General features: G+C 37.0%; 1 protein-coding gene across 1 annotated transcript; it reads right to left on the bottom strand.

Moving 5' to 3' along the window:
* Nucleotides 1–490: 490 nt before the first annotated feature.
* On the bottom strand, nt 491–12005 carry LOC113168352. Its single transcript, XM_033326541.1, has 6 exons — nt 11696–12005; nt 9812–11309; nt 7014–7149; nt 2438–2513; nt 1921–2256; nt 491–1664 (listed from the first exon to the last, which is right to left on the bottom strand). Exons 1-6 carry the CDS (start codon nt 11903–11905, stop codon nt 996–998), a joined length of 2925 nt encoding a protein of 974 aa, XP_033182432.1. The 5' UTR covers nt 11906–12005; the 3' UTR covers nt 491–995.
* Nucleotides 12006–12708: the final 703 nt, after the last annotated feature.

Genomic DNA, 12708 nt, shown 5'->3' on the forward strand with positions numbered 1-12708 from the left:
ATCTATTAGACAGGTATGAACAGAACCAGCCCAGTTAAGCAATCATTATTTTATTGTTTGTTTGAATTAGCTAACTCTAGTATATTTACATAAATGTTTGCAAGGACAAATAAAGAATGCATGTATATGTTCCCAGGAGCTCAGTGACCTCAGTAATTGTGAAATGGGATAAGTTTGAAACCACCAGGACTCTTCCTAGATTTGTCCATCTGGCCAAATGGATCAGATGAATAAGAAGGAACAGGAACCCAACGGTCAGTCTAACAGAGCTTCAGAAGTAGTCTAAGTAAATGGAAAATAAAAAAAACCCAGTAACTCTCCATCAAAAAGGCTTTTGTGGTAGAGTAACCAGACAGAAGCCTCTAAAAGGGAGAATGGTTGAATAGATATTATATGTTTAAAAAAAAAGTGCACGAATGATGAAAAAATAATAAAGCAAGCCAGACATGTTTGGATAACTTCAATATAGTTTATTTATGTAGATCCAAATCACAATAATAATAAATAGTCATCTTAAGGCACTTAACCATGTAATTCAGAATTAGCAGTTATTTTTACTACTTTTACTACTACATTCATAGTTCATCAGACGCTTAATAACCACTTGAGAAGTCAATAGTAGAAATTAAATGTAGAAACATTTAGTTCATCACACATTAAGCAAAGCACTTGTGAAACAATTATTGATACAGCCCAAATCAGCTCAGTATTTTGGTTTCTTTAGTATTTACCTTTACCTATGCCTTTGCCTCTATCTTTCCCTTATCTTATTCTTTCCCTTCATCTTTATCTTTAACTTCATCTTGATCTTTCCCTTCGTTTTTATCTTTATCTTCATCTTGATCTTTCCATTCGTTTTTATCTTTATCTTCATCTTGATCTTTCCCTTAGTCTTTATCTTAAACTTCAACTTCATCTTTCCCTTCATCTTTATCTTTATCTTCATCTTGGTCTTTCCCCTAGTCTTCATCTTTCCCTCGTCTTGAGCTTTGCCCTCATCTTGAGCTTTCCCCTCGTCTTGACCTTTCCCCTCTTCTTGAGGTGTTCCCCTCGTTTTGAGCTGCCCCCTCGTCTTGAGCTGCCCCCTCGTTTTGAGCTGCCCCCTCGTTTTGAGCTGCCCCCTCATCTTGAGCTGTCCCCTCGTTTTGAGCTACCCCCTCGTTTTGAGCTGTCCCCTCGTTTTGATCTGTCCCCTCATTTTGATCTTGATCTTTTCCCTCGGATTGATCTTGATCTTTCCCTATGTCTTTATCATCTAATTTAACAAGAGTTTCTTGAGGACAGTTTGTTTTGGGAAATGCGTCAATATTCAGTTTTTCCTGGAGTTCTCTCAATGTCTTTGTCTGCAGACGACCATTAGTATTATCATTGTTGCCCCAGTGTGCACTTGCTAACCAGTTATTTTTACTTGCACTGTAACAGCAGAAAGCTGACCAGAGCACAGAAGGAATCTCTTCCCTATCCTTAAGCATCTTGTCCTTACTGGGTGCTGCTCCAGTCGCTATGTAAGCTTCAATTTTACCATTATTGTTGATGCAGTACTTTTTCAGTAAATACTTTACACTGCTCTCCAGTCTTTGCCAGCTGTCACTGTTGTAGCCATAATTTCCATTATCCTTCTTCGTGTTCTTGTTTGTTCCAGCTTCCGTCAAGTTTTCTTCAAGCTACAAAAGTTGAGAACTCAGTCAAGAGTAGTGAAAATGTATATGATTTGACATTTCAATCTCAAATTTCATATTTTATGATCATTTAAAATATTGTTTAACTGATAATCATATTGTATTTTCTAATGGACTTACAAGACCTGACAAGACCTAAACTGTGTGTGGCTCTCTGTATCTAAAACAGTGGTGGTTATGCCTTTGGTTAAGTTAAAAATAAATATGCTATTTTTTGTGATTCTGAAAAATTAAAGCGTACCTGTGGCTCTATTTTCCAAGGGGGCCCTTTTCTTTCTTTCTGTCCACCTCTGTACTTGTAAGCCGAAAACACTGGAATCTTGTTCACTGTGTCATACAGCGTCACAAACCTTCTTCTGACGTTATAAATCTGGCAGATGACTCTGTATCGGTTCTGGTCCTGGATTCTGCCAGCCTCAAGGATGCCTTTAACCTGCGGTGGAGATTCATTAAGAAAAAACCCTTTACACTCTGACATCGACTGCACCACTTCAGTCTCTGTGGGACTGATGAACAGGAGGAGGAGGACAGCGAGGGGCAGGAGACACCACATCTTCAAAGGAGTCTTCATCAGACACTGTCAGAAGAGGAAAAAAAGAATCAGCAGACATCCCAAAATGTGATGCCAAAACACAGATATCTTTTCTGGAACCCTGTTTTCAAATTTGAGTCACTTTTTTTATTTTAGAAAAGCTCTACACACTTGTTAAGAGATGTTACCTTTCTTATCATTCTTCTTTTGTCTTTGTGCCTCTTACCTCTTTCCCATGTTCTCTTTCCACACTCGTTTGTGCCTGTGTCAGTTTCTGGTCTTCTCTCTCTCTGTCGCTCACTCTGGTTGGTTTTTATGTGTTCTCGCTATTATCTGAATTTGGGGTGAGATAACTGTGTATTTGAATATTTACCCAACCCCTCATCTCCCTCAGTGTGTGGACACATGCACTTCATGACCCAATAAATTAACCTTGTGTTGAGTGTGTGTGCTGGTAAAGACTCGGTTCTGTGATGCCGGAACACACTGCTTAGTCTTCTCTGTTCTCTTTAGTATCACATAACTACACATAAATGAATATGTGAGCACAATGTGATCATCTGCTGCACAACTTAAAATCAAGATAAACAGAAACTAGATTTCCCTACTACACATGGTCAAGTATAACTCATAAGAATTTAAATGGAGACTTGTCAATGATTGGCACGCTTTTGCATTTCAACAGCCTTGTTTGCATGTAACTGGCTGTGATAAGAACAATTATATTCAATACATACAGACATAAATTTCTTCTTCTGTACAACTGGGCTTATGTAAATGAAAAGCAAATCTCATTTTATGTTGAATAAATGACTCTGTGGTATGAACGGAATATTAACAATATATAATAAGTAAAACCTAAAATGTCATGTCAGTAAATTCATAAAAAAGACCGTGTGGTATTTCTCCAACAATAAGCCCTGAGTCACTCCTGAGCTGAGGGCCCTACCAAATGAGAAGAAGAGGGCCTTTCTCTCAAGGAGGAACTGCGCAGAGTACGTAGGGTTTTAAAATACAAAATCAGAAGGTGCAAAGACAGCTACAGCATTGCCTGGAAAAGAACAACGTCCGTGATGTGTGGAGGGGTCTAAAACATCTCAGGCGATGGTGAGGCTGTAAATGGTCACCAGGTCACAAGTGTTCTTTTACAGATTTGATTCTGCCCAGCCACATGTTTTCCACCCACACAACCCCCTCTCCACACCTTTCCAGTCCAGGCGTCTCAGATATCGTTGTTTGGTGTGTATTTTAATTTTAATTTCAATTTAATTGTCGTGTAAGTTAAAGATGTTCTTCTGTTCTTCTATTCTTCTATACTGTTACCTTGCTGCTGTTGACAAAAGAATTTCCCCATCGTGGAATAAATAAAGTTTATCTTATCTTAACTAAAATTTTAAAAACTACACACAACAGAACAAAGACACAACTAGAGAAAATTCAAAGAAGGATTTATTTGCATTTAACCACCTGTCCTGATAAGAATAATCATATTCAGGACACGTACAATTGTGTTCTCCTGTACAACCGGCCTTATGTAAATGAAAAGCATATCTCATTTTATAGAATAGATGTTCATATGGTACATGTATGAACATACGTGTGAACAACAACCTCAAACTTTGTTTCATTTCATTCAATAAAAACAAATCTTTCTAATGTTCATCCTGCTTGTTGTTTTTTCTTCATAATCAAATATGTATGATTGCAGTTTAATTGCACAGGAAAATAATTTGCAGGAGTATTCAGAAATAAAGAACTGCTTCCAAAGCCCAACCTGGGACCTATTTGTTTTAAGACATTGAGGAATACATCTCAACATTGCTCTACTACATTAAGACCTGTGTACAAAAATGACACCGTCATCATAATACAGTGGCAAAAAAAAAAGTATGTGAACCATTTGGAATCGCATTGTTTTCTTCGTTAATTTGTCATAAAATGTATTCTGATCTTCATCTAAGTCAAGAATATTAACAAATATACTGTGACTAAAATAAGCTAATAAAAACATCTGATGTTTCGTGTCTTTATTGAGAAAATTGATAAAAGCAAAAAAAAAAAAAAAGTTGATCCTGCTGCCCTGTGATGTATTTATGGTTGTTTGAATAAAGACATAAAAGATCTGAATGTTTGTGTGTTTTCTATTCAAGCACATTCTATTTGTTAATATACAATATACCATATTGACTACTATAGCGATCAGATCAAATTTTATGACAAATTAATGTAGAAAAACATTAAATTCAAAAAGGTTCAAATACGCTTTCTTGCAACTGTGTCTTTTCTTATTGAAACAGAAAACCCTGGATGACCGGAGGTCCAGATCCTCATGAGATCCCAAACACACCAACATTAAGTACATCAAAGTGGCCTACAAGAAGGATAAGGATGCCAGTTTACTGACAGAGACCCAGAGTGTGTGTGAGGCAGTAAGGCTTGCAAATCCTAAGCACTATCCACGATATAATCAGCCACTCCCTTCACCTGTGCAGAGCCACGCTCCGCCTACTCCTGTGATAATTTCTTTAACCTGATGTTTTCTGCGAGACACTACAGGATTATAAAGAACCTTTTAACCCAAAGCCATCACTGACATAAAATTAAAATGACTTCTCTTTAAACTTTCAAGCCTGGAAAAGAACACATGAATTTATCTAGCTCCATTAGTGACTGTATTAAACTGTACAACCTGTACAAATATTTGACCTGCAGAACAACAGAACTGTTTTCAAAGCTCAAACTGGGACTTATCTATTTCAAGGAATTCACCTCAACTTTACTCCAGAGCTGAAAAAACTGAGCCTATCAGCTGGAGGATGTGTTCAGCAACATCTTCCATCTGTCCCTATCTCAGTCCACTGTTTCCACCTGTCTGAAATCGACCACAATTATACCAGTGCCAAAGCAAATGGCTACACAATGGATACTAATATAAACAGAAGTGATACAAAGCAGTTAAAAAGGTCAAATATTACCCTTTAATATGAATCCATAACAAACACCGCACACTAAGTTCCTGAATAATGTATGCATGACTACATTTGGAGCATGACTGGACTTTCACGCAAAAAAAGAAATCGGTCAAGTTGTATTTTAGTGTTTGGTATGAGAGTCCAGTGAGATATGGTCTCAGAAAGAGCTACTTTCTGACTAAAAATAAATAAGGTCACCCACTCAGGTCACTTGTGCTGTAGAAATCACTCAGACAGACTGAATCTAATTATTTTGACTAGTATTAAACAGCATTTGTACATTTAGTTTTACAAGACTTTGTAAACTTTTATACAAAAGGCTCAGTGATGTTCTGTGATAACTCCTGCTGAGATGTGGTAGAAAACAGCGCCCTCTAACCTCACGGGAGCCAAACAGCATCCACCAGTCCATCAGTGTTTAAGTGTGAGACTGTTGCTCTGACAGTGTGAACAAAAAACGGTTACACAGGTTAAAACAAGATACCAGAGAACATCATCACATTTAGGTAGAAGTTAGATATTTGCAATATATATTGCAAATGTTTCCAGAAAAAAGCTTCCAGAAAAATGATTGTCTGTTATGGCCATGGTAGTAGTTAGTTCATAAAGATGAACAGCAGGTGGTGCTAATTTTAAGGGAGACGATACAGTTCCATTTAAATTGTAATTACTAATATTATTATTAAATTATTCTTATTAAACTGCGCACAGCAGATTAGTAGTGGGTAAAAAAAAATTAACATTCAGCGCATCAAAAAGAAAAAACCAAAACAACATATATTATAAAGTTTTGAACTTCTACGTAGGGTTGGAAACCCAAATTCGCCTTTTCAGTCAATAATCTATGTAAGAAAATTACAGGAATAAATACCACAGTGGAGCACATTAAACATAGCTCCAGAGTAAGGGACTCAATAAAATAGGAAAAAGTATAACTAAATACACTAATAGAAAAATAATAGAATAGACAAAAAATAAGTTTTCCTTGTGGGAAGTAGTTATTGGACAGTTTCCTAGTTAAACAAGAATTTGTGGATGGACTTGAAAAGGGCTGTTCACCCCTGATCCTGACGCAACCTGACAGTTTTGCAGATGTGCGAGCCTAATTGAAAGATGCATCTTCTAAATACTGAATATTAATGTAAACAGTGATTCCACCTTATATATTTTTATATATTGGGACTTAATTATAAGTCCTGATCTAAATCACATTCATGGAGGAAGCTGAAACATGCCATTTGGAGAAATCAACGAGAATGAGAAGAGGGACAAAAAGCCTGTTGACAGGTGCAGAAGTACCATTGGAAGTTACAGAACTTGCTTGATTGTAGTGTTTGCCTCAAAATGTTGTGCCACAAAGTATCAAGTTAAGGGGACCATCAGTATTGTCCAGGCCAGTTCCATTAGTTTGTTGAACCACAACTCAAAAACAATGTCAGAGTTTCATGCGTTAATGTTTAGTACATTTGTATTTATTATTACTTTTGTCAGCTTCAAGTTATTTCACTGACCTTTATGGGTTTTTCGTTCATTTTTGTCGACATGCGTATTTGTTATCTTCTGTGTCTTAGTAATTTACTTGACAGTTGCTTTCCAGTTTTTAAGTTTTTTATTTTCGTTTTTGTTTTTCAGTGATGTTTAAGAACTGATATATTTAAAAAATCAATAATAATAAGTAATAGAAATTGTATGTTTTTTGCGTGAAACATCTGTATTGCATTTTAAAAAACTACTACATCTTACTTTTGTGCTTATCAGGGTAAAAATGATGAAATGTTTTAACATACATGATGGATGGGTAGGAGTATAAAGGACCCGCCTCCGGCGCACTCTGTCACCACAACAATGAAGCAGCGATTGGCTGAGCAGTAGTGGTTGTCATGGACACTGTGTGTGATTGGCACCCCATCACAGCTGTGCTCCTTGGTGGCTGGTTTTATAAAGATGTGTGGAGGAAGAGGAACGTCTTGACAGGAAAGATTTTTAAAACTTTGTTTAACAACAATTAAATATTATTTAAATTATTATATTTAAAACACTTTATACTTACGAGTGGAAAACATGACGCGTAGAGAAGTAGAAAATGGGATAGTCACACTATTATGAGTGATCTCATAATCTTATCAATCATAAATCGTTTTCTTCAATAACTAAACTTCTTAATAATTCATAAACTGATAAAGGCTGAACAACTTGTCCAGAACAGCTTGCTTGTGTTATTAAAGACACATAAGTTGCAGACACATGTTACAAATTCTCTCTGACCTTTGGCCTTTGACTAGAAAAGATCTGCTTACTTTAGAGAGATGTAGGGCCAGGGAGAACAAGAAGAGAGGGCGTCTCCAGAGCTCATTGATTTCACATTGTAGCTTGTTTGATTTGAGAGTAAAACTGTAACTCAGTATAAAGCAGGGTTAACACAGCTTCACCTGATTCACCTGTGCTGATTTTACCTGAAATATTGATCTAAAGCTACAAGGAGAATCTAATGTAAACCTGCTGTGCACATAGATAGATGTTTGCAAATGTGCACTGTCCCTCTGTAAAGAATAAATAAAGAATTTCTGAGTGATTTCTACAGCACAAGTGACCCTCATCCCTAACACTAAAATACAACTTGGTCATATTTTCTTTTTTTTAGTGTGTGAAAGTCCAGTCACAGGTTTGAAACCACCAGGACCCTTCCTAGAGTTGTCCATCTGGCAAAACTGAGTAACTGAATAAGTAAGAACAGGAACCCAACTCTAACAGAGCTTCAAGTAATCTGAGTAGATAGGAAAACCTGGCAGAAATACAAAACTCAGTAACTCTCTATTAAATAGGCTTTTGTTGTAGAGTGACTAGACAGAAGCCTCTAAAAAGGAGATTGATTGAATACATATTACAAAAAATATCATGTCATATTTCCAGTTTGTAACTATGGAGTTGTAAACATGGTAGTAAACTAAAGAAGACAGAGTCCAGTGGACTTAACGTATTAATAATTTTATACTGCAGGAATTATGAAAAAATAATGAGGTAAGCCAACCATGTTTGAACAATTTCTATTCAGTTTATTTATGTAGATCCAAATTGCAAGTTACATTTGTTTGTGCCTCTGTCGCTCATTCTGGTTGGTTTTTATGTATTCTTACTGATTTTGGTGGGAGAAAACTGTGTATTTGAATATTTACTCAACCGCTCATCTCCCTCAGTGTGGGGACACATGCACTTAACCATGTAATTTAGAATTAGCAGTTATTTTTACTACTTATACTACTGCAATCATAGTTTATAAGGAGCTTAATAACCACTTGAGAAAATCAATAGTACAAACTAATCAACAACCAAACATTTCGTCCATCACACATTAAGCAAAGCACTTCAATAAATTAATGACACAGCCCAAATCATAACTCAGTATTTTATTTTTTAGATTTTAGGTTTAAGTTTACCTGTATTTCAGCCTTTACGGTTACTTTTACCTATATCTTTACCTTTACCTGTATCTTTACCTTTACCTGAATCTTTTCTTTTACCTGTATCTTTACCTTTACCTGTATCTTTACCTTTACCTGTATCTTTGCCTCTACCCGTGTCTTTAGTTCTACCTGTAGCTTTGCCTTTACCTGTATCTTTAGCTTTACCTGTGTTTTTTGCTTTACCTGTATCTTTGCCTTTACCTATATCTTTAGCTATATTTTTAGCTTTACCTGTATCTTTAGCTTTACCTGTATTTTTAGCTTTACCTGTATCTTTGCCTTTACCTATACCTTTACGTATATCTTTACCTTTAGATGTAGGTTTGCCTTTACCTATATCTTTACTTTTACCTGTATCTTTGCCTTTACCTATATCTTTACCTTTAGCTGTATTTTTAGCTTGACCTGTATCTTTGCCTTTACCTATACCTTTACCTTTATGTATATCTTTACCTTTAGATGTAGGTTTGCCTTTACCTATATCTTTACTTTTACCTGTATCTTTGCCTTTACCTATACCTTTACCTTTGCCTTTACCTATATCTTTACTTTTACCTGTATCTTTGCCTTTACCTATATCTTTACCTTTAGCTGTATTTTTAGCTTGACCTGTATCTTTGCCTTTACCTATACCTTTAACTTTACGTATATCTTTACCTTTAGATGTATGTTTGCCTTTACCTATATCTTTACTTTTACCTGTATCTTTGCCTTTACCTATACCTTTACCTTTGCCTTTACCTATATCTTTACCTATACCTTTAGCTGTATTTTTAGCTTTACCTGTATCTTTGCCTTTACCTATACCTTTAACTTTATGTATATCTTTACCTTTACCTATATCTTTGCCTTTACCTATACCTTTACCTATACCTATATCTTTACCTTTAGATGTATGTTTGCCTTTACCTATACCTTTACCTTTAGCTGTATCTTTGCCTTTACCTATATCTTTACCTTTACCTATACCTTTACTTTTACTTATACCTTTACTTGTATCTTTAGGTTTAGCTATATCTTTACCTGTATCTATACCTTTACCTGTATCTTTACCCTTATCTGTGTCTTTAGCTTTACCTTTATGTTTACCTTTACCCGTATCTACACCTTTACCTGTATCTTTACCTTTATCTGTTTGTTTACCTTCACCCGTATCTATACCTTTACCTGTATCTTTACCTTTATCTGTGTCTTTAGCTTTATCTTCATGTTTACCTTTACCCGTATCTACACCTTTACCTGTCTCTTTACCTGTATCTTTGTCTTCATCTTTATCTTTCCCCTCGTCTTGATCTTTCCCCTTATCTTGATCTTTCCCTTCGTCTTGATGTTTCCCCTCGTCTTGATCTTTCCCCTTATCTTGATCTTTCCCTTTGTCTTGATGTTTCCCCTCGTCTTGATCTTTCTCTTCGTCTTGATCTTTCTCTTCGTCTTGATCTTTCCCCTTATCTTGCTCTTTACCCTCATCTTGATCTTTCCCCTCGTCTTGATCTTTCCCCTTATCTTGATCTTTCCCTTCGTCTTGATGTTTCCCCTCGTCTTGATCTTTCCCCTCATCTTGATCTTTCCCCTCGTCTTGATCTTTCCCTTCGTCTTGATGTTTCCTCTCGTCTTGATCTTTCTCTTCGTCTTGATCTTTCTCTTCGTCTTGATCTTTCCCCTTATTTTGCTCGTTACCCTCATCTTGAGCTTTTCCCTCGCCTTGATCTTTCTCTTCGTCTTGCTCTTTACCCTCATCTTGCTCTTTCCGCTCATCTTGAGCTTTTCCCTCATTTTGAGCTGTCCCCTCGTTTTGACCTGTCCCCTCGTTTTGACCTGCCCCCTCGTTTTGAGCTGCCCCCTCATCTTGAGCTTTCCCCTCGTCTTGACCGTTCCCCTCTTCTTGAGGTGTTCCCTCGTTTTGAGCTGCCCCCTCGTCTTGAGCTGTCCCCTCGTCTTGAGCTGTCCCCTCGTTTTGAGCTGCCCCCTCGTCTTGAGCTGTCCCCTCGTTTTGAGCTGCCCCCTCGTCTTGAGCTGTCCCCTCGTTTTGATCTGTCCCCTCATTTTGATCTTGATCTTTTCCCTCGGATTGATCTTGATCTTTCCCTATGTCTATATCATCTAATTTAACAAGAGTTTCTTGAGGACAGTTTGTTTTGGGAAATGCGTCAATATTCAGTTTTTCCTGGAGTTCTCTCAATGTCTTTGTCTGCAGACTACCTTTAGCATTTTCTTCAGAGTTTTCGTTGTTGCCCCAGTGTGCACTTGCTAACCAGTTATTTTTACTTGCACTGTAACAGCAGAAAGCTGACCAGAGCACAGAAGGTATATTTACCCTATGCTTAAGCATCTTGTCCTTACTGGGCTTTGCTCCAGTAACTACGTAAGCTTCAATTACACCATTATTGTTGATGCAGTACTTTTTCAGAAACGATTTTACACTGCTCTCCATTCTTTCCCAGCTGCCACTGTTAAAAGGATTAACTTGGGGTACAACATTTGTCAGTGTGCATGTAGATGTTTTATCAATTTTATCAAATCCATAAGAAAATGGAAATAAATGTCCCCTGTTATATTGTGGGTCATTGTCATAATCAGCATTACTGGCCTGGAGGTTGTAGCCATAATTTCCATTATCCTTCCTCATGTTCTTGTTTTTTTGGGCTTCCGTCCAGTTTTCTTCAAGCTACAAAAGAGAACTCAGTCAGGAGTACTGAAAATGTAAGTGATTTTCAACATTTCAATCTCAATTTTCATTTTTATGATTGACATTATTGATATGACATTTAAGATAATGTTTAACTATTAATCATATTCTATTTTCTAATAGACTTTTTTGTATTAAAAATATTGACTAAAACAATACAACATAATTTTAGTATGCATAAAATATCAGTATATGGTCTTTTGACCTTCATCGGATTGAATTCACATCTTGGGAAAGCAAAGAGAGAGAGAGAGACACTTTTAAGACCTGACAAGACCTGGTCTCTAAATCTGAACAGTGGTGGTTAAACCTTTGGTTAAAGTTAAATATGCGTTTATTTATGATTCCCAAAAAGAAAAGCGTACCTGTGGCTCTATATTCCAAGGGGGCCTCTTTCTTTCTTTCTGTCCACCTCTGTACTTGTAAGCAGAAAACACTGGGATCTTGTTCTTGGTGTCGTACAGCGTCACAAACCTTCTTCTGTCATTATAAGTCTGGCAGATGACTCTGTACCTGTTCTGGTCCTGGATTTTGCCAGCCTCCACGATGCTGGTAACCTGGGGTGGAGATTTCATTAAGAAGAAAACCTTCACACTCTGATATAGACTGCACCACTTCAGTCTCTGTGGGACTGATGGACAGGAGGAGGACAGTGAGGGGCAGGAGACACCACATCTTCAGGGGATCATCAGGAGTCATCATCAAACACTGTCAGAGGAGAAAACAAAGAATGAAAGAAAAGAATCAGCAGATGTTACTTCCACTCTATAACTGGACCTCTTGACTAACATCCCAAAACGTGATGCCAAAACACGGATTTCTTTTCTTAAACTATAAACACTAATTCAGTTGTTTTTATTTTAGAAAAGCTCTACACATTTGTGAAGAGATGTTACCTTTCTCATCATTCCCCCTTTGACTCTGTGCCTCTTACCTCTTTCCCATGTTCTCCTTCCACACTTGTTTGTGCCTTTGTCAGTTTCTGGTCTTCTCTCTCTCTGCCGCTCATTCTGGTTGGTTTTTATGTATTCTCACTATTATCTGATTTTGGTGGGAGATAACTGTGTATTTGAATATTTACCCAACCCCTCATCTCCTTCAGTGTAGGGACACACGCACTCCATATCCTATTAAATTAACCTTGTGTTGAGTGTATATGTGCAGGTAAAGACTCGGTTCTGTGATGCTGGTACACACTGTTTAGTCTTCACTGTGTTGTGGATCCAAACCAACAAACCACTTGATCACATGAGTTTAATATTATATGAGTGAACATAACTACACATAAATGAACATGTGAGCACAATGTGACCATCTGCTGCACAACTTAAAATCAAGATAAAGAGAAACTGGATTTCCCTACTACACATAGTCATGT

Source organism: Anabas testudineus, chromosome 18 (assembly GCF_900324465.2).
Source record: "Anabas testudineus chromosome 18, fAnaTes1.2, whole genome shotgun sequence".
Classification (NCBI taxonomy): Eukaryota; Metazoa; Chordata; class Actinopteri; order Anabantiformes; family Anabantidae; genus Anabas; species Anabas testudineus.